Source organism: Gopherus evgoodei, chromosome 3, assembly GCF_007399415.2.
Source record: "Gopherus evgoodei ecotype Sinaloan lineage chromosome 3, rGopEvg1_v1.p, whole genome shotgun sequence".
NCBI classification, from domain to species: Eukaryota; Metazoa; Chordata; order Testudines; family Testudinidae; genus Gopherus; species Gopherus evgoodei.
In genome coordinates this window covers 5,439,331-5,465,862 of record NC_044324.1, presented here as the reverse complement: position 1 = coordinate 5,465,862, position 26,532 = coordinate 5,439,331, and the positions used below count along the sequence as shown (strand labels likewise).

The following is a 26,532-nucleotide window of genomic DNA, read 5'->3' as shown; positions in this document are numbered from 1 at the left end:
AGAAAAATGAGGGGGGATTTGATAGCTGCTTTCAACTACCTGAAAGGGGGGGTCCAAAGAGGATGGAATGGGTTACCTAGGGAGGTGGGGGAATCTCCTTCCTGAGCGGTTTTTAAGGTCAGGCTTGACAAAGCCTTGCCTGGGATGATTTAGTTGGGGTTGGTCCTGCTTTGAGCAAGGGGTTGGACTAGATACCTCCTGAGGTCCCTTCCAACCCTGCTAGTCTATGATTAAACTGTCAAAGGACAGAAAAGTCTAATGATCACCCCCATTTTCCAGGCTGGGGTCTGAAGTAAGAGAAAGTGGCTTGCCTTGATGTCACATATGAAGTTTGTGACAGAGATAGGAAATGAATCCAGATCTATTCATGTAGGGGGTCATATTGCTGCCCATCCCCGTAGCATCTGGGTGGCTCCCATGTAGAATCAACAGAAATAGAGAAATCTGTGTAGCGTTTCTGGCACATCTCCCAAAGCTCCCTGGCACAGCTCCAGCACCATCTCTCCTGCAGTTTTACAGAACAGGTCTGGTTGGTGAGAAGGGGTAGCAAAGAGCTTGCCCATCCTCCCTGATGTCTGAATCTATTAAACTGGCAGGCGTGCTAGAGCGAAGCCAACTGACTTTCGGCTCAGTCGCCCACACACAGCAGCCCTTCCACAGAGAAGACAAACGCCTGGGTTTTCTCCAAGAAGCACTTCAGACGACTCTCCCGGGGAACGGCTGCCTCATTTCTTTGCATCAGCTGAACAACCAGTTCGTTCTATCCCTGAACCGAGAAGGCAGACTTGTCCTTAGAGAAAGGAACGTGCCTCTTGAAAAGACCAGCATCATCTGCTTGTTAGTTTGGTTTGCCAACGGGAAGACAACCAGCAGGCTGTCTGGGCCTGAGTTGCAATTACACTAACTCTGGCAGCATATAAGGGCCTAAACGCAGGTATAAATGACTCCTTGAGAATCCCCCTGGGGCAATATAGAGCTGATGGAAGGGCCCTTGGCCTAGGGGATGAATTGGGGGATGACCGGATGATACTGCACCACGGTCAATCTCTGCTCCCCAGATGCTACTGGAAGCAGAGTTTAATTTACAGCAGCCCTCAGGCCTGGCAGAGTGCAGCAGAATTACTGGTGATCTTTGACCTCTGCCACCGCCTTGGGCCCAGGAAAAGGGTAACTGAGAAGCAGGTCTGGGACCCACATAGTGCTTCACCAGAAAGGCCCCAACTTCCCCCTGCAGATTAAAAATGATAAACATGAAGCACAAGCGGTGGCTGTTTTCCATTTTATTATTCTAAATAAAAACCACACTTTGTGCTGGATGATGGAGTATAAAAGAATCCGATGTACAACGATTTTAGACATCTACTATTTCGAGTGGCGGGAAAAGTTTACAAAATATACAAAACTTTACAGCAAATAGATAGTAACCACTTAAATATCAGGTCAGTACCTACTATTAACTTAGTGAAAAGGTTAGACAGTAATTACAACTTTTTTCTGCTTCTTTTTTTTTTTGAGAGAGAGATCTGGGGAGGAATGAAAGCAAACCCCGTTTGTGTTTCAGAAATAAGGAGATCTGTCCCATAAGGTTACGTTCTCCATTGGGATACCACTGCCTTTTGGTTAGAGATGGGCAGCTTGCTTCAAGCTCCGTTAGCGTGGCAGGCCCCTGGGATTAGACAGAGCCCTACAATGCAGCTTGGATCGTTGATAACATGTCCTGTTAAATGCCCCCGTTTCATCCCCAAGGATCCTAAAGCACTTTACAAACAAGAATTAAACCTCACACCCTCCCCCATGTGAGGTAGGTATTTCTTAGTGTCCCCCATGTTTACAGACTGGGCGAGGGAACCGACGCAAGAACACACACTGAGCCGTGGAAAAGCTGGGAATAGAGCCCAGGAGGTCTCTCTCCCAGCCCCTGTATGGTCTACCAGACAATACTGTTATCTTTTCCTATGTTAGGCAGTAAACCGAAAAAATAGCACTGGAGCCAGCTCCGTGGGCCGGGAGCATCAGCAGGACACATCGGGCGTGGGAGACACGGCTTTTGGACTCTAGGCCCAGGGATCAGAGTGAAAGCATGAAAGAGCCTCCTTCTGTCTCTGGACTCTACCTAAGCCTGCCCTGCTGATACAAAGAGCAGCATGGACATTGCTCGTGAAGACTATTTGATCTCTTACCCTGGCTGGCAAGACCCAGTGGCAGCCCCATGACAAAAGGGAGGCAGAAAACTGAATGGTAAGGCTGGTGGCACCAAGCAAAGGAAGACACCAGGACCCGCTGCAGATTGGTCATCGTGTCTGGGGTTAGGGCCTTGCTCTAAAGCCCACCAAAGCCAGCAGAAAGGCTCCACTTGGCTCCCATGGAGTTTGGGGGTGACACGTTGAGGGAGGGCGCTCCGGAGGATGAGGGCTGGATGCTGTGATTGGATCCCCAGGCTGGGAGGGAGAGCCCAGGTTTTGGCCTCATCCCAATTCAGAGAATTAAAGGAGGAGAAACTAAGGGATTGAACTCATGACAGAGTTTTGCAAATCAGAATTTTTTTCACTTCCCCACGGGCAACCACCCACGTCAAATGGCTGCCGATCTCGGAGTTTTGAGGGAGAACGTGAACGGGTCATAACCCAGGGAAGAGCCAAAGACAGAGGTGGGCACGGATCTGAGCTCAGGCTGCTCCCCCATCCCCGACACACTGGCTACAACTACATTACGAGCTGTGGAGCCGTCGAAGCCTGGGTAGCGGCAGCAGGGGCTTGTCTTAGCCGTGCCAAGGAAATATCCATCAGTTTCAGACGCCACCATGGCTCCATGGCTCCCACAGCGAGTTTGTGTACACAAAGGGGGACTCACACCCCTAGCTCGTACTGCAGACATAGCCAGAGACAGGAGTAATGTCAAAGGTGTCTGACACCCCCTCTACGACAATCATGGGTTAATCTGTTCAGTTCGACATGAAGTCAACCAGTGCTAACAAAGTTCGGGGCAGATTTGACCACCAACTAGAATTCTGCCATTTTGACATCCAGTTCCTCTTTAAACACCTTCCCTAGAGGGCCATATCCAGGGGCTGGGTCAAGCTTGGGGCCACCCAGGGATGTCTGCATATGGCACCCCTTAAACTGGTTAGCACTACACAGACCGCAGAGGGCAGATCTCAGACGGTCTCGCCACCACTGGCTTTTTTCAGTGCCACACGGTTTGACTGGGGCACCAGCATTTGAAAGCGCACGTCAGGGAGGAGGTCAGCAGGGCTCCTTCTGCTCAGGGGCAGAGGAGCTTTCTGCTCAGGAGCTGTGGTTGGTTCCCCGTGCGAGCTCAGGCACTGCCTGGAGGAAAACAGCTGGATGCCTTCAGGGCTCTGTCTCCATCCCCTGCACTCTCATGCCCTGAGGACATGCCGATGGGGGCGTTAAACCTCGACACTGAAACATCCACCATTAGCTGCAGACGGGAAGGGATTCTGATGACCGTGCTAAAACGCAGGAGTGTCCAAATGCGGCCAGGGATGCTGCCCTTCTGCAAATCCCACCCCAACTCTACAGCGTGAAGTTGGTACCGCTTCTGACTCTACTCAGCAGGAGATGAGCCAGAAACTCACTTCATTCCCAAGGTTCCTGGCACAATTAACTCTGAACCCCTTGCCCCCTCAGACCGCATGCTCCTGCCTTCCCTGGGACCCTCAGTCATCATGGCCCTCCCGCAAACTGACTCCTGGTGCGCTAGGCTAAGCGAGCAGCCTCTGCTTATTGCTCACACTTCATCCTACCCTTTAGCACTAGTGTTCGTTTCACAAGGCCCAGAAACAGAGAGCAGAGTGAAGAGAAGGACGACGCTGCAGGGCTGTTATTGCACCTGGGGGGGCGGAAACAGGGGGTTCACAGAGGAACGTGAGGGGTCATTTCCCTAGGATGCTACATAATCATATTCATAAGTGCTCTTCATCTTCAACATGCTTTACAGACATTAACCGGTTAATCGTCACTATGCTCCAGGGAGGGAGGTAGGTACCACAAGTATTACTGCCCCCATTTTACAGATGGGGAAACTGAGGCAAAGAGGTGAAGCGACTTGCCCAAGGCCACAATGAATTTAGTGTTAGCAGTGGGGTTCGACCCAAGGAACACCTAGGCCCCAGGCCAGACCAACGCTGTTTCTCTGAGGGTGACCGCACTGCAGCGGTACAGAGCCTCCCAGCCCGGGGAGACAGACTCCCGCTGGTTTTGCTCAAGCAGGTGCACTAAAAATAGCAGTACGGATGTTGTGGCACCAGCAGCAATTCCAGCTAGTCACCCAAGCTCAGACCCGGGGCTCGCCTGAGCTGCGGCCAGTGCCGTAATGCATTTTTAGCCTGCTACCTCGAGCGAAGCTCGGGCGAGTCAGCCCTTCCAGCTACAATGCAGCAGAGAGGAGCTCCCTGGGGGGGGAGAGGCTGGTAGAGCGTTCAGAGTGTATGGAAGTGCAGGAGCCTGTGCACAGGCTTCAAGGCCCGAGTGCTTCCAGGTTATGAGGTAGTACGAGTCACCTAGACTGCTACATGTGTCATATTCATGCCTTTCCACTCCCCGCCCCAGGACAGTAACGCTAGAAAAACCACCCCGACCCCCACCAGCGGGCGTGTGTGAAAAGCAACAGCGTTACCCGGTGAAAGCAGAAGGGGCAAACTCACGTCGGCACCGACTACGTCCTTCGATAGAAACCACGTCACAGACGCAGTGGCTGTTCCATTACCGCGGGGTCGGGGGCTAACCCTGTAGCAGGGAGAAAACTCCTGCAAAGACACCTTCCCAGGAGTTAAGGCAACGGTTTCTTTTCACTCTCATCCTAGAGGGCTTTGCACGGGCCCCAGCACCATTCGCACAGGGATGCCCGATGCTCTCCACACCCCAACCCCCAGACTGCTGCGCTACTGACTTAGGGAGGGCGGGGTGAGCTACAAACTTGTGCCCCGGCAGCATTAACATGCTACTGCAGGCTGCAGAATCCCAGGACTTGGAGGGGATGATCTCCGCTAAAAATATTTCTCTTCGGTCGGGGTGGGAGAACAAGGCAGAAACCAGCCCTTCTGCCCACGTTTGCTACATGCTTCCCCTGGCTCAGTGACTCTTCAGAGAGGGTAAATTGTTCTTGTCTGCCAATCTAGCCTAGTTTATGGCAAAAGACCTCCTCTTTTCTCCAAGGAAGCTCTGCCCCGAGCTTGGGCTGCTCTGGTACGCCTTCATTTCCCTGGCTCGCAAATGTGACTTTTAAACTTCAGAAGCGGTACCAGGGGGTAGGGGTGGAGGAACAATCGGCAACTGAGGCCCTGGCTCAGACGGGCGGCTAGAAGTTGTACTAATCCCCCTTTCAAGCACCAAGTCAAACTCCTGGAGCACCCCCGGGCCTGCCAGCTCCCCCGCCCCCAAGGCCAGACTCTGCTTTGTTCCTCCCAGTAGCAGCAAAGCCTGGAAGAAAACCAACAATTAGTGTTTTCGTGTCCACCACCTTCCCATCCCAGCTCTACTGAGGCTGGCTGTCAGGGCAAGAGCAGCATAAATCTAGGTGTGATCACAAACCCGCAGGAGGCCTGGCTAGGGTTAACCTGCCCAACGGAGATAGTTGTCTATTTATCAAATCCCAAACCCGGGAAGAAATGCCAACCCACGGAACTCAGCGGCCTCTAACGGGACTGGAGGTAAGTAAAGAGAATGGGCTCCTTGGTTTGCCTCACGCGCTGTTAACCTGAAGGATGCCGACAGAAAAATCCCGAGGCAAGGGCAAAAAAAGGGAGAATTCCATCCACGACGTCCGACCGTTAAAACTGGGGCGGGGAGTCACCACTTTACAATTCGCGTTTGCTCCCCTACCCCACCAGCGCCGCCCAATCAGCTGTCTGTGTTTTTCTCCGCGTCTTTGGAATGGATTATGTACATGAACGTCTGTTCGATGGTGAAATCGGGTGGCAGGCTGCCTTTGTGCACACCGACGTGTTTACTCATGAGGTTTAAGGTAGAGCTGTAGTGCCCACACACAGTACATCGGTACATGAGGGCCCCCGAGTGCGTCTTCAGGTGGCACTTGATGGTGGAGCGGCCGCGGAAGAATTTGTGACACACTTTGCACTGGTAAGGCTTTTCTCCCGTGTGAATCCTCCTGTGGTAGTTGAACTCGCTCGTGTGGGCAAACCTCTTCCCGCAGACCTTGCAGCTGTACTTACTGTTTCCTGGCTGGTTCTGCAGGGCCAGGTCCTCGCTCAAGAACTCCTCCGGCAGCTTCCTCTTCTGGAGGGCTTGCTGCTGGAGCCGGTCTCCGAAGTTGGGCCGGACAACGTCCAGGGTGCCGCCGCACTTGTGCTGGCTGACGTGGTAGCGGTAAGCCGCTTCCAGCTTGAAGCTCTGGCCGCAGAAATGGCATCGGAAGAGCGCCTCTTCCATGCTCTGATGGACGGCCATGTGCTTCTCCAGCAGATGCCGGTCCACGAAGCTGTTAGCACAGATGGAGCAGGAGAAGACGGAGATGCCCAGGTGGGACAGCGTGTGCCACATCAGGCTGCAGAGGTTGAGCTGCCGCTGGTCGCACACACCACATGTCTGGCCTTTCAAGTTCATGTGGTCCAGGATGTGGCCCCGGACGGTGTGGAAATCTTTGGCCAGTGGCTTCCCGCAGGCGGTGCATACCAGCTCCGAGCCGGGCCCTCCGCCAAACAGGTTGATCTTGTTGGGCAGTGGGTCGCTGGGGTGGACGATGATGTTGTTGTCAAACACACCCTCTCTCCGGTGGAGGGTGAGCTGCCATTGGGTGAAGAACTTGGTCTCGCACATGTCGCAGGAGAAGAGAAAGATCCCGATGTGGGACAGGACGTGGGTGACCCGGGAATTCCGGTCTTGGAAGTGGGTCTCACAGACCTTGCAGTTGCCGGTGAGCAGATCCACGTGGTCCCTCGCGTGCTGGCGGATCAGCTGGATGTTGGGTTCCAGGACCTTCTTGCACACCTGGCAGGGCATGGCCTTGCTCTCCCGGCTGTCATTCTCAAAGGCCAGCTCCTCCTCGCTGTCGTCGCTCAGCTCGATGACCTCCTCCACCGGGCCCAGCTCTTCGCTGGCGTCTTCGAAGTGCAGCTCGTCCGCCCCTAGGTCCTCCAGCTGCAGCTCATCCATCTGCCCGAAGCCCTGGTCTTTGGAATGGTCACTGTTGCTGGGGCAGGAGTTGCTCCCGGTGGAGATGTCCAGCGAGGTGTCAGCTGCGAAAAAGCTGGTCTTGCTGAAGTCCCCGTTGCTCTGGATCTTATAGGGATGGCAGGTACTTGCAGTGGTTTGAACGGCCATGTTGACATTGCCCAGGCTGGATTGAGACACCACGTTGGTGGCAGAAGCAAACTGCCCTGTCAGTTCCTGCTCTTCTGTCTTTGGAGGTGGTTGATGCATCAAAGGCAGGTTATGGCCGGCTTCACTCATGGGATTCCTGTCATCCTCTTTGTAACCACCTGCCACTTCCCCATGCAAGGTGCAATTCCGCTCAGAGCCAAAGTGCTCCCCACTGCTCCGGAGCTCACCCAGGGAATGGTTTGGTTCTGTCGCTGCGCCACTCAAAGGGCCCGAACAACCTTCTCCCGACCCAGAGGGCTGCTTGGTAATAGCTGAGCTCTCCAAGTCAGGGAAGGTGGAATGACAGGCCTTGAGTAGATCGTCCATGCCCAGCCTCTCCGCCACCTCGTATATGACGCCCACATTGATAAGGTCCGTGAAGAGCTCAGAGGTGTAGACGAAGCTCAGGATCTTCTCAAAGTTGGCCGGCGTGATGAAGTCCACCACGTAGGTCCTGGCGGCGTCCAGCCCCGTGTTCAGGAAGAGGTTCTGGAAGTAGCCGGCTGCACAGGCCAGCACCGCTTTGTGTGCGGCAAAGGAGCGGCTCCCCACCACGATGGTGACGTCACACATGGTTTCCGATAGCCTGCACTTGTTGAGTTCCTTCAGCAGGTTGTTGGGGTGATCAGTGCTGTGTAGCTTGATCCTCATGCCCATCTTAGCAGTTGCTCAAGAGTTCCTCCTCCTGGTCAGCTTCTTATTCATTCGTTCGCCAGGCACTTAGCATCCAGGAGCTGGCAGGGTGAGAGGCTCTAAAAAGAGGAAAACGCAAGAGTTTACACTTCGGAATCATCACCGGTTTGTGGTGAAACGTCCTGGTATGTTTCACGCTTGTGTAAGTAGCCAGGGAACAAGGCAGCTGCATTGATGGAGAGTCTCTCTCCAATTACACATTCAAAAGATACAGGGAGGTGAGGGGGCACGTCACAACTGAAAGGAGAGAGAGAAGTAGCTGCATTCTTGCTACTCCCCTAAACGAGAGTGTGTAATTTGGCATAACGATATGTCGTCAGGACTCGAGACCTGCTGAATTCTATACACACACAAATTCCTTAGGTTTTTAAGACCAGGTTAGACAAACATGTGCCAGGGATGGTCTTGGTATCCTTAATCCTGTCTTGGCATGAGGGGGCATTCTCCCTAGGTTCCTTTCAGCCCTACATTTCTATGATTCCATTCTGTGTAGTGACCTCATCACTAATATCTGGTCCACTCCTCAGAGATAGGTTGACGTAGGTTAGGTGCTCAAGGGTATGAAAAACTCATGCCGCTGAGAGCCACCAAGGATTCTGCCTCTTGGAGAGGCGGACGACCAACAGCGATGGAAAGCTCCCTTCTGTGGCGGTAGGACGTATCTACACTACGGTGCTACAGTGCTGTAGCTCTGCTGCTGTAGCACTTGCAGTGTAGACGTGGCTTGAGCATCTTCCAGGAGTGCATTAAGTGACATGACTAGCACCTAAACTTTGCTCTGTACAATTTAGAAAGTATAAAGACACTGATGGAATAAAGGAGCAGGGAAGGGTTAAGGATTTATTTTCCCCTCTCGTGAGAGGGATATACTAGATATTTTTTTTCTAATGCTTTGACTACACACAAACTGGCTCTGATCTCAGTTAAACCAGTAAAACTTCTGTATGTAGACAACGCCTAAGGAATGGCTACTATTCTTATCTCACTGAGATCCAACATACTCCCAGGCAATTCACACTTCACCATCAGAATTGGCAGAAGTTAAACATACAAGAACTGTCACCACAGAAGAGACCAGTGGTGCAGCGAGCCTGGTATCTCACCTGAGGTTCATGAGTGAACCTAGTTTAAAGATCTTGCAGCAACACAAGGAATAAAAAATAAAAGTCTGCAACTTTAAGAAGCGTGTGAAAAACTTAGAGCAGGTTCTCTCCTTCGCCTCCTGTGTCTGAGCTGTGCTATAGCTATTATTAAACATTGTCAGCTTCCTGCCTCGAAAAGCAAACAGGGGAGTACCACAACAAGCAACCCCCAGGTATCCCCCGGGCGGAGTCTCTTTGATTGGCCTAGACGAGAGAGGCTCAAACAGGGGCTCAGGTCAAAGGTGCAAAAAGACCAAATAAGAACCCTTGCTATGAAAAGTAATGTACTTTGCCAGGCACTATCTGAGCTCCTGTTTCTATGTGGGTCTCTGTCTCCCAGACGGACTTCTCTACCAGTTCTGTAGTAGCCTTGTTAGCTATGTTTATAAATCCGCAACCTGGATCGCAGACTGATCACTGGCTGTGCACTAACTTCTAGGTCTCTTCTAGCCATTACGGCTCTGTAGACTCCTTCTGCCTATTGAGTATCTCCAGATCCTTCCCCTGCCCCAACACACGTACTAATTTTCGTTTGCCAGGTTGGATCTCATTTCAGGTCTGGTCTCTAGTTCTAAACTCTTTACATCTCTTTGAATTATTTCTCTGCTCTCACGGGCATTTGCAACACCCTTCTGTGTAGTATAGCCTGCAATTGTCTGCCGTTCACCGTCTTTCCAGACAATAATTACAGAAGACTGGACTTGTGATACCAGTCTCTGCAAGACCCAACCAGGCCGCTCCAACTTGGTCTGCACCCCGTTTTCATGAGCTGTTGGACAGTTTTCAAATCGGACAGACTGCTCAGTATCTAAACGTCTCCATGGAGGCAGCATGCTTTGAACCTCAGCTCTGCCAGCCTGTTCTCAATTTTTCCAGGACACCAAAGGAGACAAGAGGAAGATCCAGATACGGAGAGGGGAGGCGACACACGAAGTCCAAGGTTGCTCCAGTTTAGAAGCAGGGAAAGAGGGTGTCCCAGTTCGCAGACTCCTGGCACCCGGGGGGATTTTCTTAAATAGGGAATCTTGGAAAAGGAAAAGCAAAGCCACCCTGATCAAGAACGTATGCGGGAAATGAGAGATAAAGGGGGCTGGTCTGTTTGGATCTCAGAGCATGCAATGCCACCCCTGAAGCTAACGGGGTAGCTCACCCCAGACCCCATTAATGTTGCCTATAGCAGCTGTTTCTCCTGCTTTGCAAACACCCAGCCTCGGGGTTTCCTGTTTATTCTGTGCTTTTCCTCCCTCTGCTAGAGGGCGAACCCCCCAGCGGCCAAAGGAAGGGCCGGGGTCCTCGGGATAAAGGGGGAACGGACGGGGGAGGGGGGCTGCCCTCTATCGTGGGGGTGGGGAGGGAGGGAGCAGGAAAGCGGGAAGACGGGGTGAGCCATGGGGGTTCCCCCCTTGGTGTGCGCCTGTCTGCGGGGGACGTGGGGCTCTTCTCCCCCACAGGGGTGGGGGGTGGGTGAAAGGCCGGGAAGGGGGCAGACAGGGCGGGGGGGGCTCTTCGCAGGGATGGGGGGACGGATCTGGCTACGGGCTTGGGGGGCCGGCGTGTCCCTAGGTGGGGGAGGGGCGGGGTCCCCTATTCGGGGGGAAAGAGGAGGTCCCGTGCCGGGGGTGGGGGTCCCCCATGGGGGCGGAGGGGCAGAAGGGGGGTCCCGGGGGGGGCAGCAGGGGGGACTCGGGGGGAGGGGCAGAAGGGGGGGCGGGGCGGGGCCCCCCCTTACCCGGCGGCTCCCGGCACCATCCCCGCTCGGCTCCACACAAAGGCTCCGACCCCCCCGCTCCGTCCGCCCGGCCCCGCCGAGGAGCGGCCGCGCCGGGCCCGGCAAGAGGCGCCATCCGGCCCGGCGCAGCGCCCCGACCTGAGCCGGCCCAGCGCCGCCCCTGGCCCGGAGGGGGCACTGCAGCCGGGCGGGGCGGGGACAGGGGAGCTGGGGGCGGGGCTGGGGAAGGAGGAGTGGGGGGAAGGGGGCGGGGACAGGGGAGCTGGAGGCGGGGCTGGGGGCAGGAGCAGTGGGGGGAAGGGGGCGGGGACTGGGGACAGGAGGAGTGGGTGTGAAGGGGGCAGGATCAGAGGAGCTGGGGGCAGGAGGAGTGGGGGAAGGGGCAGGGACAGGGGAGCTGAGGGGCTGGGGGCAGGAGGAGTGGGGGAAGGGGCAGGGACAGGGGAGCTGAGGGGCGGGCCTGGGGGCAGGAGGAGTGGGGGAAGATGGCGAGGATAGGGGAGCTGGGGGTGTGGCTGGGGCAGGATGAGTGGGGGAAAGGGGCAGGGACAGGGGAGCTGGGGGGCTGGGGGCAGGAGGAGTGGGAGAAGGGGCAGGGACAAGGGAGCTGAGGGGCGGGGCTGGGGGCAGGAGGAGTGGGGGGAAGGGAGAAGGAACGGGAGCTGGGGGCAGGAGTGGGGAGAGCTATGGGAAGTTGAGGGGGCAGGTGATGGGGGACGAGGCTCGAATCAAGTGACGAGGGAGCACTCAGGTGCTGGGGTAGGATCTGGTGTGGGGTTTGGGGAAGCTGGGGGCAGGGCAGTGAGGAAGGAGTGGGGGGTCAGGTATTGGAGAGGGAAGGGGGGTTGGAGAGCTGGGGGCAGTCAGGCCAGGGTCACCTGAGAGAAGGATCTGCAGAGGGTGCAGTGCCCCCCTGTGCCCCCCAACCACCAAGCAAGCTGGGGACACTGCAGGGTGGGATGGAGCCTGGGGAACATGGGGGAGGAGGACAATTTGGCCCTGGAGAACATGCAAGTAAGGGCCAGCAGGTGAGCGAGGGCCTGCTGGGGCAGGAACACCTTAAGGCTGGGGTGGGGAACAGAGCTCCTGGCAGGGGGGTGTCTGGGGATCACTGCCAGAACCAGCTGCCTTTTTGCACCAATCCTCACACAGCCCGGGGCAGAGCAGAGCAAGGGGCCAGGGAGGAGAAACAGCGCCCCTGGCCTCTATCAAGAGTTGCCAACCCTCCAGGTTTCGCCTGGAGTCTCCCAGAATCGGCATTGATCTCCCGGTGACTACTGGAAGCAATCCGGGAGACTGAGCACCCTGCCCGTGTCATTCACGCACTTTGACCGCCTCTGCAGTCCTCTGGTCAGCGTTTGGCCCGGTTTTGCTGACTGGGTCCATCTGAAAACACCTGCACAGAACCACTTGCATAGCTCCTGGCAGCACCTAAAGCGATTTGACTTCTGGACCATCTGAGTCACATGAGACCCCAACTAGCAGCCAAAGCAGGTGAGCCAGTAAAGATCCTGGACTTGCCCTGAGCTGGACACTAGATCTGTGCCTTTGGCAAATCCCACCTTTCAGATGAGTCGCTGGCCGGTTCCCACAGCATTCTGGTGTCAGAGCTGCGGGAGGAACCAAATTCGCAAGAGGGCAGCGTGGTTGCATCAGACAAGCACACGGTGCCCGCTAACAGGAGGGCTTATCCGAGTCTGTCTGTCAGCACTAACTGCGCCTGCCTCCCACTTCAGAGGGAAACCTGGATCTTAAAATGCAACGCATCTCTGATTTCTCCACGGGCAGGGCCGTGGGAGGCTGGGCCTGAGGCCACTGTCCTGCTAAACGATTCTTACTGTGGATCTGAATTTTGTATTGTTTAGGCTTTTGGTAGTTAACTGCTTCTGCACTGCACATCTGTGAGCATCACGATGCAGCCACAGGGAGCATCCCGTGATGACAGGTATCTTAGGTGTTCCTCTGGTTGGACAAAGGGGCCGATAATCCACCCTTGTGGCATCTAGAATTTACTCTGGCTCCTTGACAACCGTGCTCAAGGTAAAGATGACAGAGCAAGTTCTGTACTCCGTTCCCCGCCCTTTGGGAGCAAAAGTCACAGAAAGCACCCCTTTGACATCGAGGAATCTCCACAGCGGGCATGCAGTTGGCTCCCATGCGCTCTGACCCGGAACCAGGGCACAGAATCCTGGAGCCACAACCGGCTCCCTTGGCCCTGCTGTTGCAGGGAGGAAGAGAACATGGCTTGATTGTTCTTACCGCTGGTGCTACTAACCCCCCACTTCTCCCCAAATCCAGCTGGGATCTGCAACAGAGAAAGATACTGCCGTGGGAATTGAGCCGATGCGCCTTCTGCTGATACCCAAGTGGAAATCCATTCCCTCTCCCCGCATTGCATCAGTGACACAAATCGATGACTCAGACACAACAGGAGCCCCTCTAAAGAGGTGCTGCTTTCCCAGGCGTTGTTCGTACCCTAATTACAGCTGTAATTACAGCAATGAAGGGGTTAAATGATGGCCTGCAGCCATTTCTATTGGCCACTCTGCTAATAAAATTCAACCTGGCTCTGAACTTTCCAGGATCACCTCTTAGCTGATTAGAGAGAAAGGACAGTTTGAAAGAGTGGGGGAGTGAAACCAAAAGGTCTGAGCCAGAGTCCCACTCAGTCAGCGAGTTAGCAAAGTGGGCAGAAAAAAGGCAGCTTGTGAACTTCCAGGAGATGCATCTTAAAGGCTTTCCTGAAACGGCCAATGCTTATGCATCTGGGAAGTGTTACGGACGGATACCAGTCGACTAAGGGGACAGTATAAACATCAGGCAGGATTGAGATCAAGACTACGGCCTAGTGCGCTGGACTGGGAGCTACAATTCCGAACTTTGCTAGATGCTAAGAAGTATGGACTCAGTAGAGACAGACTGATGGCTCGTTACAACCCTCTGTAAGCCCCGCACCCTTTGAATGACCTCTCACAGTATATGTCAGCTGTTTATGCTTAACAATCTGTCCCACCTTGCAATGAGCCGCCTGACACTCCGAGGACCTTTCCCAGCCCTGAAGAAGAGCTCTGTGCAGTTCGAGGTTGGTCCCATATTGCTTCCCCCACCTTGTCTCTGTACAATGCCAGGCAAACGAGCAAAGGCCCCTTTTCGGATCCACACAGTCACATTTTCAAGCTGGGCCCCTCGCTGCAAGTAACCAGCGAGTCCGCCCTGCCTAGGGTGACCAGATGTCCCGATTTTATAGGGAAAGCCCCGATTATTGGGTCTTTATCTTATATAGATTCCTATTACCCCCCCACCCCCGTCCTGGTTTTCACCTTTACTGTCTGGTCACCCTAGCCCTGCCCCTCGCCACCTTCCTGTCAAAATAGAGATGCCTTCGCCACACGGTTTCAACAGCAGATTTTGACAAGAAAAAAAAAAGTTTAATTGCAAACGTTCTGCCCAGCTCTCTAGAGTAACCAAGCGGGATTTTTTGCTTGTTACCTCCGAGGCTGGGATACTGCATTGATGGGCAACATTGCAAGAAGCTAGGGAAGGTACCTAGTTACTAAGGCATGGGAGAAGGGAGAAAGGCCAGGCTTGAGTTTCAAGCCCAGGATTGGGCATTAGGACATCCGGATTCTATTCCCAGCTCTGCTCCTCACTGGACTTTGGGCAAATCACCTGACCTCTCTGTGCCGAGGAGCATAGGAATTGCGGGGCTGGATCAGACCTGTGGGCCACCTCGCCCAGTATCCTGTCTCTGGCAGTGACCAGCGCCAGAGGCTAGAGAGGAAGGCATAGGAACCCTGAACTGCATTGATGCCTTGCATAGCACAAACCTGGTCTTTTATAGTTAGGAATCAGAGTAAGCCCTGAAGCACGAGCCTTAATACCCCTGCTCCCACCTGGAGAACATTTCCCTCTGCAAAGGAGTGTTCCTAGGCATGGGGCAGGGCTTGGCTTTTCATTCTGTGTCCGTCCAGCGCCCAGCACGGTGGTATCCTGGACACGTGACTGGGGCTTCAGCAAACAACCCAATCCTAGGAAACATCAGGCAAAGCAGCTGAGAGACAGGGCAGCTCACAAGTAAAAATCGTGGTGTTATTGACTAGTCAAGGGTGTTTTTAATCTACGCCACAAAGGGGGTTCTGCTGGCTGCCCGGGGTGTCTGCGGTCGGTGCACACGGAGGGGCGGGGGCATTACTCTATTTCCAAAGAGCGAGCACTAGCATTAGGACGAGGCGCAGGCCGGAATGGGACGAGGGGAGAGTTCTCCACGACATGGCAGGAGGGTTCCCGTTCAGTTGAGAGTGCGGCGGGCTTTGGAGAGCGGCTTCGTCTCATTTTCTCGACGCGCTGCAGACGTTTTGCTTGTCCCCGGCGTGGGCACCTGCAGGAAAGAAGGAGGAAGCCTGCGACACGTTGGATCCTTCCACCCTGGGGTGGCGCAGCTTGGAATACGTCTTGGGATAGCTGGAAAAGCCTGGCTAAGTCGATGAGATGCATTAGCCTCCTTCCCTGCCCCCGGAAGCCAGTTCTCCCACTCCTTTCCCAGCAGCTGGGAGCTTGGTATATACGAACCACCTTTCAATAATGTGCAATCACCCATGAATTGTACACATGCGAATAACCCCCCCCGCCCCCAAGCACGTGGGGAAAGACACAGCTCAGGGCTGGAGTGGAAGACCCGGCGACGGGAGACAGCGGGCGTAGCTATGGTACTGGACTCATCTGCATGCGTGGAAAGTGCCTTTCACCAATTTGCTCTTCTCCATTTCCTAAAATTGCACCGCAATTATCGTTAAGGCTTAGACTCGGCACGAAGAGAGGCTTGCCAGCTCCTGGCCTCATTACGCAGCCGTCGCCGGGATGCAAATCACCAGCTAATGAATTCGTAATAGCAGAATAAGTGCCGTGTAATCACCCGGTTAGGGGGATTACAGCTATTTATGTCCTGTAACCCAGCCTGCCATGTGCTAACACGCACAGGGTCAGGGCTCTGCTCAGCGCACGAGCGGGTGAGAGCGAGCACGGGACCATCAATGGAGTTTTCGATCTGTAATTAAAGGCCCCATATAGGTTTTTAAGGGCTAATGCACGAAGCGAAGCGTGACCCTTCAGGACGGTTTGCTTAGGTGGCTGTGGTTTGGCAAACCTCATATTCTCAGCGGTAATCACTCCCGCGGCCGTGAAACTAGACTGGAGTAGGCAGCTCCCGGCCTGGTGTGCGGGGACGGGACGTCTTGCGTGGAGACGGATCCCATTCCCCAGCAGCTGGCTAATACAGCACCTTATCAGGAGACACTAGCGGGACCTGATGTCCCAAAGGGTTGAGTTGAGACCATGGGATGTGAGGGGAAGGATGGTGGTCAGCCCCTCTGTAGTATGAAGCCAAATACCAAGCTTCAAGGTGGGCACAGAGCAGGTCTTCTGGACTCCACGCCACACAGGGGACCATTGTAACCCCAAGCTACGGATCCTCCTCCAGCCGAAGTTCTCAGCCGTCCCCGCAATGTGAGCCCAGGAATGAGCAGAAAAATGTTCATTGATTCCAAGGCCGGAAGGGGCCATTGTGATCAACTAATCTGACTCCCGGAGGGCCGGGGGCCATGGCCCCAGCACTTTTTACCAGCTGTAAGGGCGAACTATGAGGGGAGGGAGCAGAAAGGAGTGGGCAGGGGATGGGGTTTGGGGGGAAGAAATGGCGCAGGAGTGGGGTTCTGGGAGGGGGGGCAGTGCAGGGGTGAAGCCTTGGGGAAAGGGGGTGGGGCCACACTTTGGGCACCAGTGGGCCACCCCCCACACACACACTTTTCAGGAGCTACAGCCACTCCTGTCTGGTGCAGGCCAGAGAACTGCCCTGCCTTAATTCCCCTCCTCGGTAAAATTGTGCACCTTGTAACTAGTCAGAACTTGTCTAGCCCTTGGGTCTCAGAGGCGCCGCGACACGCTGAATACGTCCCCTCCGGATCAAAGCGATGGGGCTCAGCTGGAGAGGGGCCTTTGCCACTCACCGTCCGAACCTCCTGGGGTGAAACTTGCAAAGCTCATTGGAGCCAGGATGGCCAGTCTGTGGTGCCAGGATCTCCCCCTTCTTGCCCCAGAAGCAGGTGGCATTGGCCACCTCAGCCCGGCACAGCAGCTCTCTGGTTGGACTCAAAAGAGGTGAAGGATTTGGACTCTCAGGATGGCAAAAAACTGGCGATTCAGCTGGTCTGTAGCCCAGCCTCTCAGCCGAGCGCCATTCGCGAGCGGCCCCTGAGGTTCGGGTAACACACTCCCACGTTCCCCTGCCAGAGGCCCGAGCTGCAGTGAGACTCGGGGCTGCTTTTCTCAGCCTTGCCTGGCCCAGGAAAAAGAAGGGCACGGCACCAGGCCCGGGCCGGTGGCACATGCACAAGCTGCAGGCGTGTGAGCGTGAGCCCGCGGGCGTCGCACGGGAAGGGGAGCTAAGAGACCCGGGCCCCCGCTGCCCTCACCTCATTCTGCATTTGGGGGATATTTGAGGTCACCAAATCCAGCGGAAGTCTCCTTGTTCCCGTGTGTGGGGTCATCTAGGATTAAACAGTGGGGCAGAGATGCAGTCAGTTCCCTCCCAGGCCCGTTCGCCCAGCCGGGACAGCCCCTGCCCATTTCTCAGCCCCTCCTGGATGGGTCAATCTGTTCCACCCCCCTTGTGTCACCGGAGTGGGGGCACAGCGGCCAGAGCTGGAAGCACTGGGCCTGGGGCAGCCCGTCCTGCTCTACGGATGTAGGATCTCCGGTAGGGGCATCAAGGCCTCTCCCCTCAGCAGGCGGGCGGGCACGTGGACACTTGACAGCGGTGGGAACGGGCGTCCTGGGGCTTCCGGATGGTGCCTCGTCACACCCCCCCCCCACCCTCCAAGCTGGCCTCACACGGGCCCCACTTACCGGGCTCCGGGGTCCTTTTCCCCATGAGGCCGACAAAGAAGTCGTGCATGTCCCCTGCAGAAAGACAAGGGGGTCAGCAGCGCGGGTGCCCCTGGCTGAGGCAGCCTGGCAGGCCGGGGAAGTGGGGAAGGGAAGAGATGCCGCCCAAGGCTTTTCATCCGGCTCATCTTTGCCAAAGCGCTTTCTGGGTCCAGATCCGCCCCTCCCCCTGAGACGCCTCGGGCCCGGCTCCCGACCTGCCGGGCGCCTGGCTGCTCCCACGAGCACAGCTGGCACACCAGGAGCGCGGCGTTTGCTGAGAAGCCTCAGGCTGGGCACACAGCAACGGAGGTGCCGGTTGAAACCGAGCAGGGTGGCACACAGGAGCAAACCTCCCACGCGTGGCGGCCGGCGCGCTGGGGCAAGGGTGGCCCTGGCCGATGCAAGACTCAATCCGGGGCCAAGTGCAGACAGGACCTAACCGTGCCCCTGGGAAGCCTGGGCTGCCTGAGGCTTTGGCTGGCTTTCAAGGGCAGGTCCCGTCTACACTCCAGTCCGCGGCAGTGACACCTGCCTTGATTGCTGTGTCGATCAGGAGCACAGTGGAGCAGGGGTGGGGAGAGGCCGGGGCGTCCCCCAGATGGACAGGGCAGCAAACCTGGTGCCAGGGAAGAGGGGAAAACGGGACTTACGTTTCTGAGAGGGGACGGGCATCTTGGGACCTGGAAGAGAGAAGTGTGGGGGGGGGCGGTCATTGGTCTTAGGGGGCAGCAATCAACCTCACCCACTTTTGCTGCTCTCTCCCCATCCCCCGCCCGATAGCAGCTCCCCCCTCCGGCCCCTTCCAGTCTCCCCCCGTTAGTTTTTTCAGGGCAGGGGATGGGGCTGGGCACTCACGGGCATCGTCCTTGCCCGCCAGCTGCAGCAGCGCCTCGTAGGAGACCCGGTGGCCATCGTAGAGTCTCTTGAGCAGGGCCGTGGGCAGCTGGTAGAGGTCTGAGCTCGGCTGCGGGAAAGACGGAGAGAGGCCCATGTGAGCCCCAAACGCAGTGGGGCCGAAGGGCCAGGCAGGCGGGAAGAGGCCACTTTAGGGACAAGGGACAGCACCACCCGCCCCGATGCCCCCTCTGCTCCTGCCAGCCTGGCACCTGCGGCCCTGAGCCACACCCGGCGTTCTGCCCACCCTGCGCTGGCCCCATCATGCTGCAGCCGCGCTCCCGGGGCCGGATACCACCAAGATTTTGGTAGCGTGAGGGTGTCGCTGACTGTGGAGTGTCAGCGACGGCTCCCAAGCCCCCCACCCCAGCTCCCCATTGCAGGCCCGAGGGGGGGGAACCCCAGCCCAGCAGGATCTCTCCACAGGGATGTCGTCACATTTGCATCAAACGCCATTCGGCCCCTGACCCCGGCCTGCCAGGAGACGCCTGATCGCCGTGCCAAGCCAGCGTGAAACCCGCCAGCCCCCGGCAAGCCCAGCCCTGGAATTTGCTTGAGTCCTGGCCACCGTCCCCGTCCGTCTGCTGCCAAGTATCTAGGCTGAGCTCCCCCCAAACTCATCTCACTGATGTCCTAACCAGCTGGACTCCCGAGGGTGAGGGGTGTCTCCGGCATTAACCCCTGCATTCCTGGGGCTAACCGCAAAGCAGGCCCTGCCAACCCTACAGAAGCCTCCCTGCCGCAGGATTTCCCCGGGGGCCGGGGGGGAATCAACCAGCAGCTCCCCTGAGGAGTCTGCTCTTGGAGCCAGATGGGGGTGATTAGGGGGGCAGGGCTCTGAGCCGTTCACAGACACCGCACAGCTCGGTGGGGGCTCAGTGGGGGCCCCGGCTCATCCCCCGCACCCCAGCTGGCAGGAGAGTCAAGTACCTGGGAGGAACAGGCGATTTGCCAGCAAAATCCTCACTGCCCTGCAAATCATGGGGGGCCGGGGGAGTGTGTGTGCTTGGGGAAGCCTTTAACCCTTAGGAAGCCAAGTGCTTTTAGTGAGTGGGAGATGGGAGATGCTATCCCAGTTCTCCCCCACCCTTGCTTTGCCAGGGCCCCCCAATCCCAACCGCAGCCCCCACTCCGACCTTGCTACAAGGTAGCGAGCCCCAGCAGCGCCCCGCTAGAGCAAACCCACCCCCAGCATGAGTCCCCCACCCCCACCCCGGGTCCATCATTCTGGCTGCTTTTCTGTCCACAGTGGCAGCAATCTAGCGCCCAAAGACGTTCCGTATTGCCAAGCCCATCGGAAAAGCCGGCCCCCATTTGTGTCTCTTTCCAGCCGCCGCTCGCTTGGGGAGAGGAGCAATTTACGGAGAGAAAGAAACAAAAAAACCCACCCCAGACAAAGTGAGGGAAATGGGCCAGAAGCGCCCGCCCCAGAGAGAATCGCTGGCAAATGGCCCCGCGCAGCCCTGCAAAAAGCAGCCGCCCGAGGCCGGGGGTCTTAGCACAGGGGTTCACAGAGCTCCAGTTGGTGGGGGGAAGAGGGGCTGTTGGGAAGTAATTTGCATACTGCAGAGCCACCGTGGAGGTACTCCTGCCCCCGCCGGGAGCAAATCCCCAGCCTTTGCACCCCCCGGATTTGCACGCACCAAGGGTGACCACATCACAAGGGCAAAAAGTCGGGACACTTTTTTTATAGCGATAGTTGTGTATATAAGACACAGCCCCTAAGATTGGGACAGCTGGTGACCTACGTGCCATTGGCTCCCCATCGCTGCGGACAGAGACAAAGCTCATGATCCACCTCACCCCGCTCAACCCTGAGGTGCTACTTGTGTGTGGGGATGTGGCCTAAGGGAGTTAGGTGCCTAAGTCCCCTTCGAAGCCAATGGAAGAAAGGTGTTTAAGTCTCTTAGGGTCTGGACCTTGCTGGCGGTTTGAGGCGGGACCCTTGGATGGGCTGAGCTGGACGAAAAGCTTTGTGGGGGTTGCTGGCTGCAGCCTCTCCTGGTGGGAACACCTGAGCCCCGGGGGACTCTGGGAATATGGTCCATCATGGCCAGCTCCCCAGCATGACTCCAGCCCGCGCTGGCAGAACTCGCATCCCATAGCCCCTCCGTGAAACGGCATGGGTGTGTTTCCCAGACAGGAATGGAAACGGTTTGGATTTCTCCTCAATTTGCAGAGTGACCGTCTTTCTCCAAAACACGCCGTAGGCGTTGGAGTTAAATAGGGCTGAGCAAACGGCAGCAAACAAATCCCACCACAAGAACTTCAAAGACCTCGAATGAAAAGAAACCCAAACTCCCTTCCCCTTGCAGGGCAGAGGAAATGAGAGCTGATTAACTAATGCTCCCCACCCAGCTAGATCGCTAATCCCCCAGCAGAGTTTCCTGGGGGGGAGACCGTCTGAATTTCTAATGTAAAAAAACCACACACAGTTGTCCGGGAAAGCCCCAAACCCAGGCACAATACCAAATTTTACCCCCCTTTAGGCCACCGACCCACAGAGTCAAGGTGGGAGGTGGGTCAGCGAAACCTCTCACATTCCTTTGCCCCTGGGGGCAGCCACATAGACTCAGATGTCTTCACACCCCAGCCAGCCCCGCTTCCTCCCTTTCTACCTTTGTCTGGATCCCTCTGCTGGTCTGTTGCTCCTGGGTCCCTTCGCAGTAGGTGTGACACAGCTTGGCCGCCGCTAAGGACAGCAGCACCGTCAGCACCAGGGGGCTTTTCATTTTCCTCTCCCGAGGGCGGGGCCGGGGCTGATGGCCGATCTAAGGAACGAGCGAGACAAGGTGGTTGCGGGCCAAAGGGGGAGGCGTTTCCCAACCAGAACAAGGTTGGATTCGTACTCAGCATTAGTAGCTAGGAGGCGGGACTGCGTTCTAGTCCCCGCTCTGCCACCGGCCTGCCAGCCGACCTCAGGACAAGTCACGGCCCCCGTTCGGTGCCTCAGTTTCCCTATCCGTACAATTGGGATCACGCTACCCACCTGCCTTGGCCCAGTGCTTGGAGCTCCCCAGGTGCGGCACGTAAGAGCGAAGAGCCTCTACTCACGCTTGGTCGTGGAAACGCTTGCAAATGGGAGGGAGTGTTATATAATCGAGCCCTAGAAGGCAAACCAGCTTGTTGGGGGGGGGGACACGAAGGAGATGTGGAGAGGAGCAAACACGGGTGTGACGAACTGGGAAAGTTCTTAATGTTTTCTCTGAATACTGTGTTGGTGCCTCAGTGTCCCCATGGCAGTTCTTAAGTATCTGGCAGAGCAAAGGGCCAGTGCACCTAAATGCCTGGCACTCTGTCTCCTAGCCACTGACCCCTGGGCAGCCCCCTATGTTTCTCTGCTCCACCATCACCAATCCACGCTGCTGCTGCTTCTCCTGCAGCTTTTCCTCGGGCTCGTCCTTTGGCTAGGAGACAGAGTGTCAGGCATTTAGGTGCACTGGCCCTTTGCTCTGCCAGATACTTATGGGGACACTGAGACACCAACACAGTATTCAGAGCAAACATTAAGAACTTTCCCAGGTCGTCACAAGGGGCTAAAGCAGAACGTGTAGGGATAGGTAAGATTGGTGCAAGGCGTGCGTCTCATGAGTGCAGGGAGGTTCACACTAGACCCGGTGCCCTAATGCCTAAGACAGCTCCCCACCCAAGTAGGGAAGTCATCAAATAACCCCCTTTCCAAAGCCTGTTCCAGTTCATCACTCGGCTCCTGGACTCTGACTCGGGGAGGAAATCAGATCGCTGAGTGCAATCCGTCCGCCATCCCCACCGGCCGGGGCAAGGGCTGGCTCTCCTCCCCGGAATTTCAGACAGATCCGGATTGGGTTTTAAGCCGTTTTTGCCTGACAAGCCTGAAAAATAAAGTCTCAATTTTGGAAGGGGGGAAAAAAAAAAAGCAAATGTCATTAAGCGAAGGAACAGAATGTGCTGGGAATTTGGAGGAAAAGCCGGAGACAGTCAGAGTAACTTAGTGACCCAGATTTATTTCTTTCCTGTGCAAGCCATGGGAAATTATCTTTTCAGCCCAGCGAAATATTCTCCCTGGCACCGAAGCGGGAGAGAAACAGTGGAAGCTGGAGAAAATTACCGCCAGCAATTCAGAGTTAGAAAATGCCTCTCCCGCTGATGTGATTTGTACAAGATTGGATTTGGTTTTGCTGATGAGGTGCCAGTCACCACTTGTCTATTGGCATCACCCGTCTGGGACTGATCTCGATTCTCTGGGCTAATCAGCTCACTGGAGCTGAATTTACACCCCGCCACACACACCCCTCACCAGCTAATCAAGTCTATTAGCTGAAGTGCACATTGCATGTCACCCAGCAAAAGCCACCACGGGAAGGGGGCAAAAACCTTCACCCTTGGAAATCTCTCAGCCCTAATGAGACGCACTTACACAAGGAACTCTGAGCCAGAGAGTCAGGAAGGGGCCAGCCTGCTCGGCGGGCAGCCCCTGTTTGCTCCTGCCAGCCTCTCCAGGGCACCGCTGCATTTTGCAAAGTTTGCTGGAGGTTGGCAGAGAGGAAGCAGCCAGGAAGGAGTGCGAGGGAAAGGGGGCAGTTTGCCTTTATTTGGGGAGGGGAGACATATCATTAAACAGCGCTGAGATGGCACACACATATGTCCAGGCATGGTAATGCCCACCCATCCGATTGCCCGTGTCATGCTTCTCCTCCCCGCTCACAGTCACACGCACTCACAAACCCAGATCCACTGACACACACACGTGCAAACACACTCGCTCACAGTCACACGCACTCACAAACCCAGATCCACTGATGCACATGCATACAAACACACTTGCTCACAGTCACACACACTAACAAACCCAATTTCCCTGATGCACACACGTGCAAACACACTCACTCACAGTCACATGCACTCGCAAATCCAGATCCACTGTCACACATGCATACAAACACACTTGCTCACAGTCACACCCACTCACAAACCCAGATCCACTGATGCACATGCATACAAACACACTTGCTCACAGTCACACCCACTCACAAACCCAGATCCACTGATGCACATGCATACAAACACACTCGCTCACAGTCACACGCACTCACAAATCCAGATCCACTGACACACACACATGCAAACACACTCGCTCACAGTCACATGCACTCACAAATCCAGATCACTGACACACACACATACAAACACACTTGCTCACAGTCACACGCACTCACAAACCCAGATCCACTGATGCACATGCATACAAACACACTCTCTCACAGTCACACACACTAACAAACCCAATTTCCCTGATGCACACACGTGCAAACACACTCACTCACAGTCACATGCACTCGCAAATCCAGATCCACTGTCGCACATGCATACAAACACACTCGCTCACAGTCACACACACTCACAAACCCAGATCCACTGTCGCACACGCGTACAAACACACTCACATTCTTATGCACTCACAAATCTGGATCCACTGATGCACATGCATGCAAACACACTCACTCACATTCACACGTACTCACAGACCTGATCAAACTCCCGGCTCCACTGACAGACACGCGTGCAAACACACACACTCACACACGACAGCCACGAGGCCCCATCTCTTTTCACAGCAACTGAATGGTGGTGCTGAGATCCCCCAAAGAAACCAAGAATGCCCCCAAGCTGAGCGGATCTTTTAACTTTTGCCCCTATTTTGAACCCTTTTCTAATCCCCCCTCCCCCGGGTTTCTTTTGCTCCCCAGATCAGACCGTTCTCAGCAGCTTCACCAACTTTTCCATCTCGGTTTTTCCCAAGCTCGGATTTGGCTTAAAAAGAAACAAAACAAAACAAAAAGCCAGGCAATCCCGCCAACAAGCCACAGGAACGCCCTGCCACCCCACGGCCCATGCCCCAGGGACGGCCACGTACCTGCCCAGGCTCCTAGCTGGGGCTGGGGGCTGGGAGGCGGGGGTCCCTCTGTGCAGCTCTTAGTGGTGGCTGCGTTCCCGGGCTGCTCTCAGACACTGAGCAGCCTCCAGTCACCGTAATGAACAGTCCTGCGCTGCCAGCTCAGCTGGGTTTAATAGGGGGCTGGGGCTAGGCTGCGGGGGGAGATGGAGAGCCACCAATGGGGGGACCCAGCGGGGGAGGGGTCTAGAGTTGGCCCCCCCACATTACACCCGCCCCTGCGTTACACACCCTGCCATCCGCGCGCACATTACAGACACGTCAGTCACCCCCTGACACAACCAGCAGACGCACCAGCGGCCCCCCCGCATTACACCCCTCCAGCATCTCCCTTGCACACAGATCCCCACTGCACGCGCACGCACGCACGCACGCACACACACACCCCTTTGACATGGTGTCCATTACCTGCCGTTACACTTTGGTTCAACAGCTGTCAGTCCCCCCCCGCCATACAAATGGTTCCAGCCCCCCGACCTGTCGCTGGTGTAGCCACAAGGGGAGCGGGATGCTGTGGGGGTTAAGGCAGCAGCTGGGCCTTTCCCGGATGGGGCTGACCCCCCAGGAGGAGAGAGAAAGGGTGGCTGTCAATGCTCCTTTTGTCCTCCACTGCTGGCGGGGGGCTGGGGGTGGGGGGGACTCAGTTTGTTCCACAGACACAGAGGTTGGGGGAGTCCTCATATCTGACCCCCACCGGGAACGGGCAACGCCGGCTATGGGGCTGTGGGCCATTCACCCGCCCTGTCGGTTCTGGGCGCCGCTCGACGGGAAGCTGCCGGGGTCTCTGCTCCCACCCCCGGCGTGCCGCTCTGGGCTGATCCCCCCACCCCCCAAGGGCAGAGGCAAAGAGGGGCAGGGAGCAGGGCTGAGGAGGCCCCTGCTGCTGTGCACTGCGGGCCCAGGCCGCAGCTTAGAGCAGCCCCCAGGGCTACGTCACCCCTGTGTTCAAGCTGCCCCCACCCCATGGGCTGCTCACCCCAGTTTCTGCAACCCGAGCCTTCCCCAGGCGGGGCCGTGGCACCTCTGGATGCTGACGCAGCCCCGGGCGCTCGGTCTGTCGGGAGCTGCCGGCTGGATCCTCCACCGCGTCCTGGTCGAAGCTTTGTGCCCAGGTGGGTTCTGCCACTTCCAGGTGAGGTCTGGGGTCCCGGCAGCTTGTGAGCAGAGTCGGTTGGGGCTGGAGGCCAGAGAGACAGAACAGAGCATCCACCTGGGTGTAGAGGCACTTCTCAAGGGGAGGGTCTGTTCTGGGACAAGCCAAGCCAGGGCGTCTCTTCTCTCAACCCCTGGAGCCCCAGCCCCAAGACGGTGCTGGAACATGCTAAGAACAATGTTTTGGCTCGCATGGATCTATCCCGCAATGCCGCCGCCCTGAACCCCAAGCTCGTTATTCTCAAGGCGGGCCGTGGATGAAACTGCGCTGCTAGCTCTGGGAAAGAACTGCACCGCAACTAACCGCGCAGCATTGCTCCAGGATCTAACTGCCTACGTCTTCTGTTGGCGGCCACAACCGCCAGCTGGTGACATCACACCTGTCGCACCAGCGTATTTCACAAGAGCCCGGTGTGGGAAGCTGCTCACGCCAACCCAAGCACAGGCACACAACGAGAATGGGGTTCCCCCTCCCCATTTTCTGCACTCCCCACAAGAGCTCTCTTCTCCCATTCCCTTCTCCATGCCCTTTGCTGTTACACCCCACCTGCTTGCAAATCCATTCACTGATTTCCAGAGATGGACACGGCCCCCATCTCCCTAGTGAACGGGTCAAAGCTAACCCAGAGCTTGAATATCATGGGCTGCTCTCTGCTCCCCAGATCCCAGAAGCCCAATGCAGACCCCCCACTTCCACCCGAACCGAACGGAACGAAAGCCGAGTCTCCA

The 26,532-nt window shown here is 56.3% G+C and overlaps 2 protein-coding genes across 3 annotated transcripts; both read right to left on the bottom strand.

The window, feature by feature from the left end:
• Window positions 1–1,265: 1,265 nt before the first annotated feature.
• On the bottom strand, window positions 1,266–10,983 carry ZBTB39 (zinc finger and BTB domain containing 39). Its single transcript, XM_030554656.1, has 2 exons — window positions 10,905–10,983; window positions 1,266–8,092 (listed from the first exon to the last, which is right to left on the bottom strand). Exon 2 carries the CDS (start codon window positions 7,995–7,997, stop codon window positions 5,862–5,864), a length of 2,136 nt encoding a protein of 711 aa, XP_030410516.1. The 5' UTR covers window positions 7,998–8,092; window positions 10,905–10,983; the 3' UTR covers window positions 1,266–5,861.
• A 770-nt stretch (window positions 10,984–11,753) lies between these two features.
• On the bottom strand, window positions 11,754–24,734 carry TAC3 (tachykinin precursor 3). 2 transcript variants are annotated; one of them, XM_030554677.1, is made up of 8 exons: window positions 24,613–24,734; window positions 21,709–21,825; window positions 21,338–21,490; window positions 18,681–18,789; window positions 18,476–18,505; window positions 17,805–17,858; window positions 17,372–17,446; window positions 11,754–15,282 (listed from the first exon to the last, which is right to left on the bottom strand). In XM_030554677.1, the coding sequence occupies exons 3-7, from the start codon at window positions 21,449–21,451 to the stop codon at window positions 17,373–17,375; spliced, it is 381 nt and encodes a 126-aa protein (XP_030410537.1). In that variant the 5' UTR covers window positions 21,452–21,490; window positions 21,709–21,825; window positions 24,613–24,734; the 3' UTR covers window positions 11,754–15,282; window position 17,372. The 2 variants fall into 2 exon arrangements, with proteins under 2 accessions (XP_030410537.1, XP_030410536.1); XM_030554676.1 differs by lacking the exon at window positions 21,709–21,825.
• Between the last annotated feature and the right edge of the window lie 1,798 nt (window positions 24,735–26,532).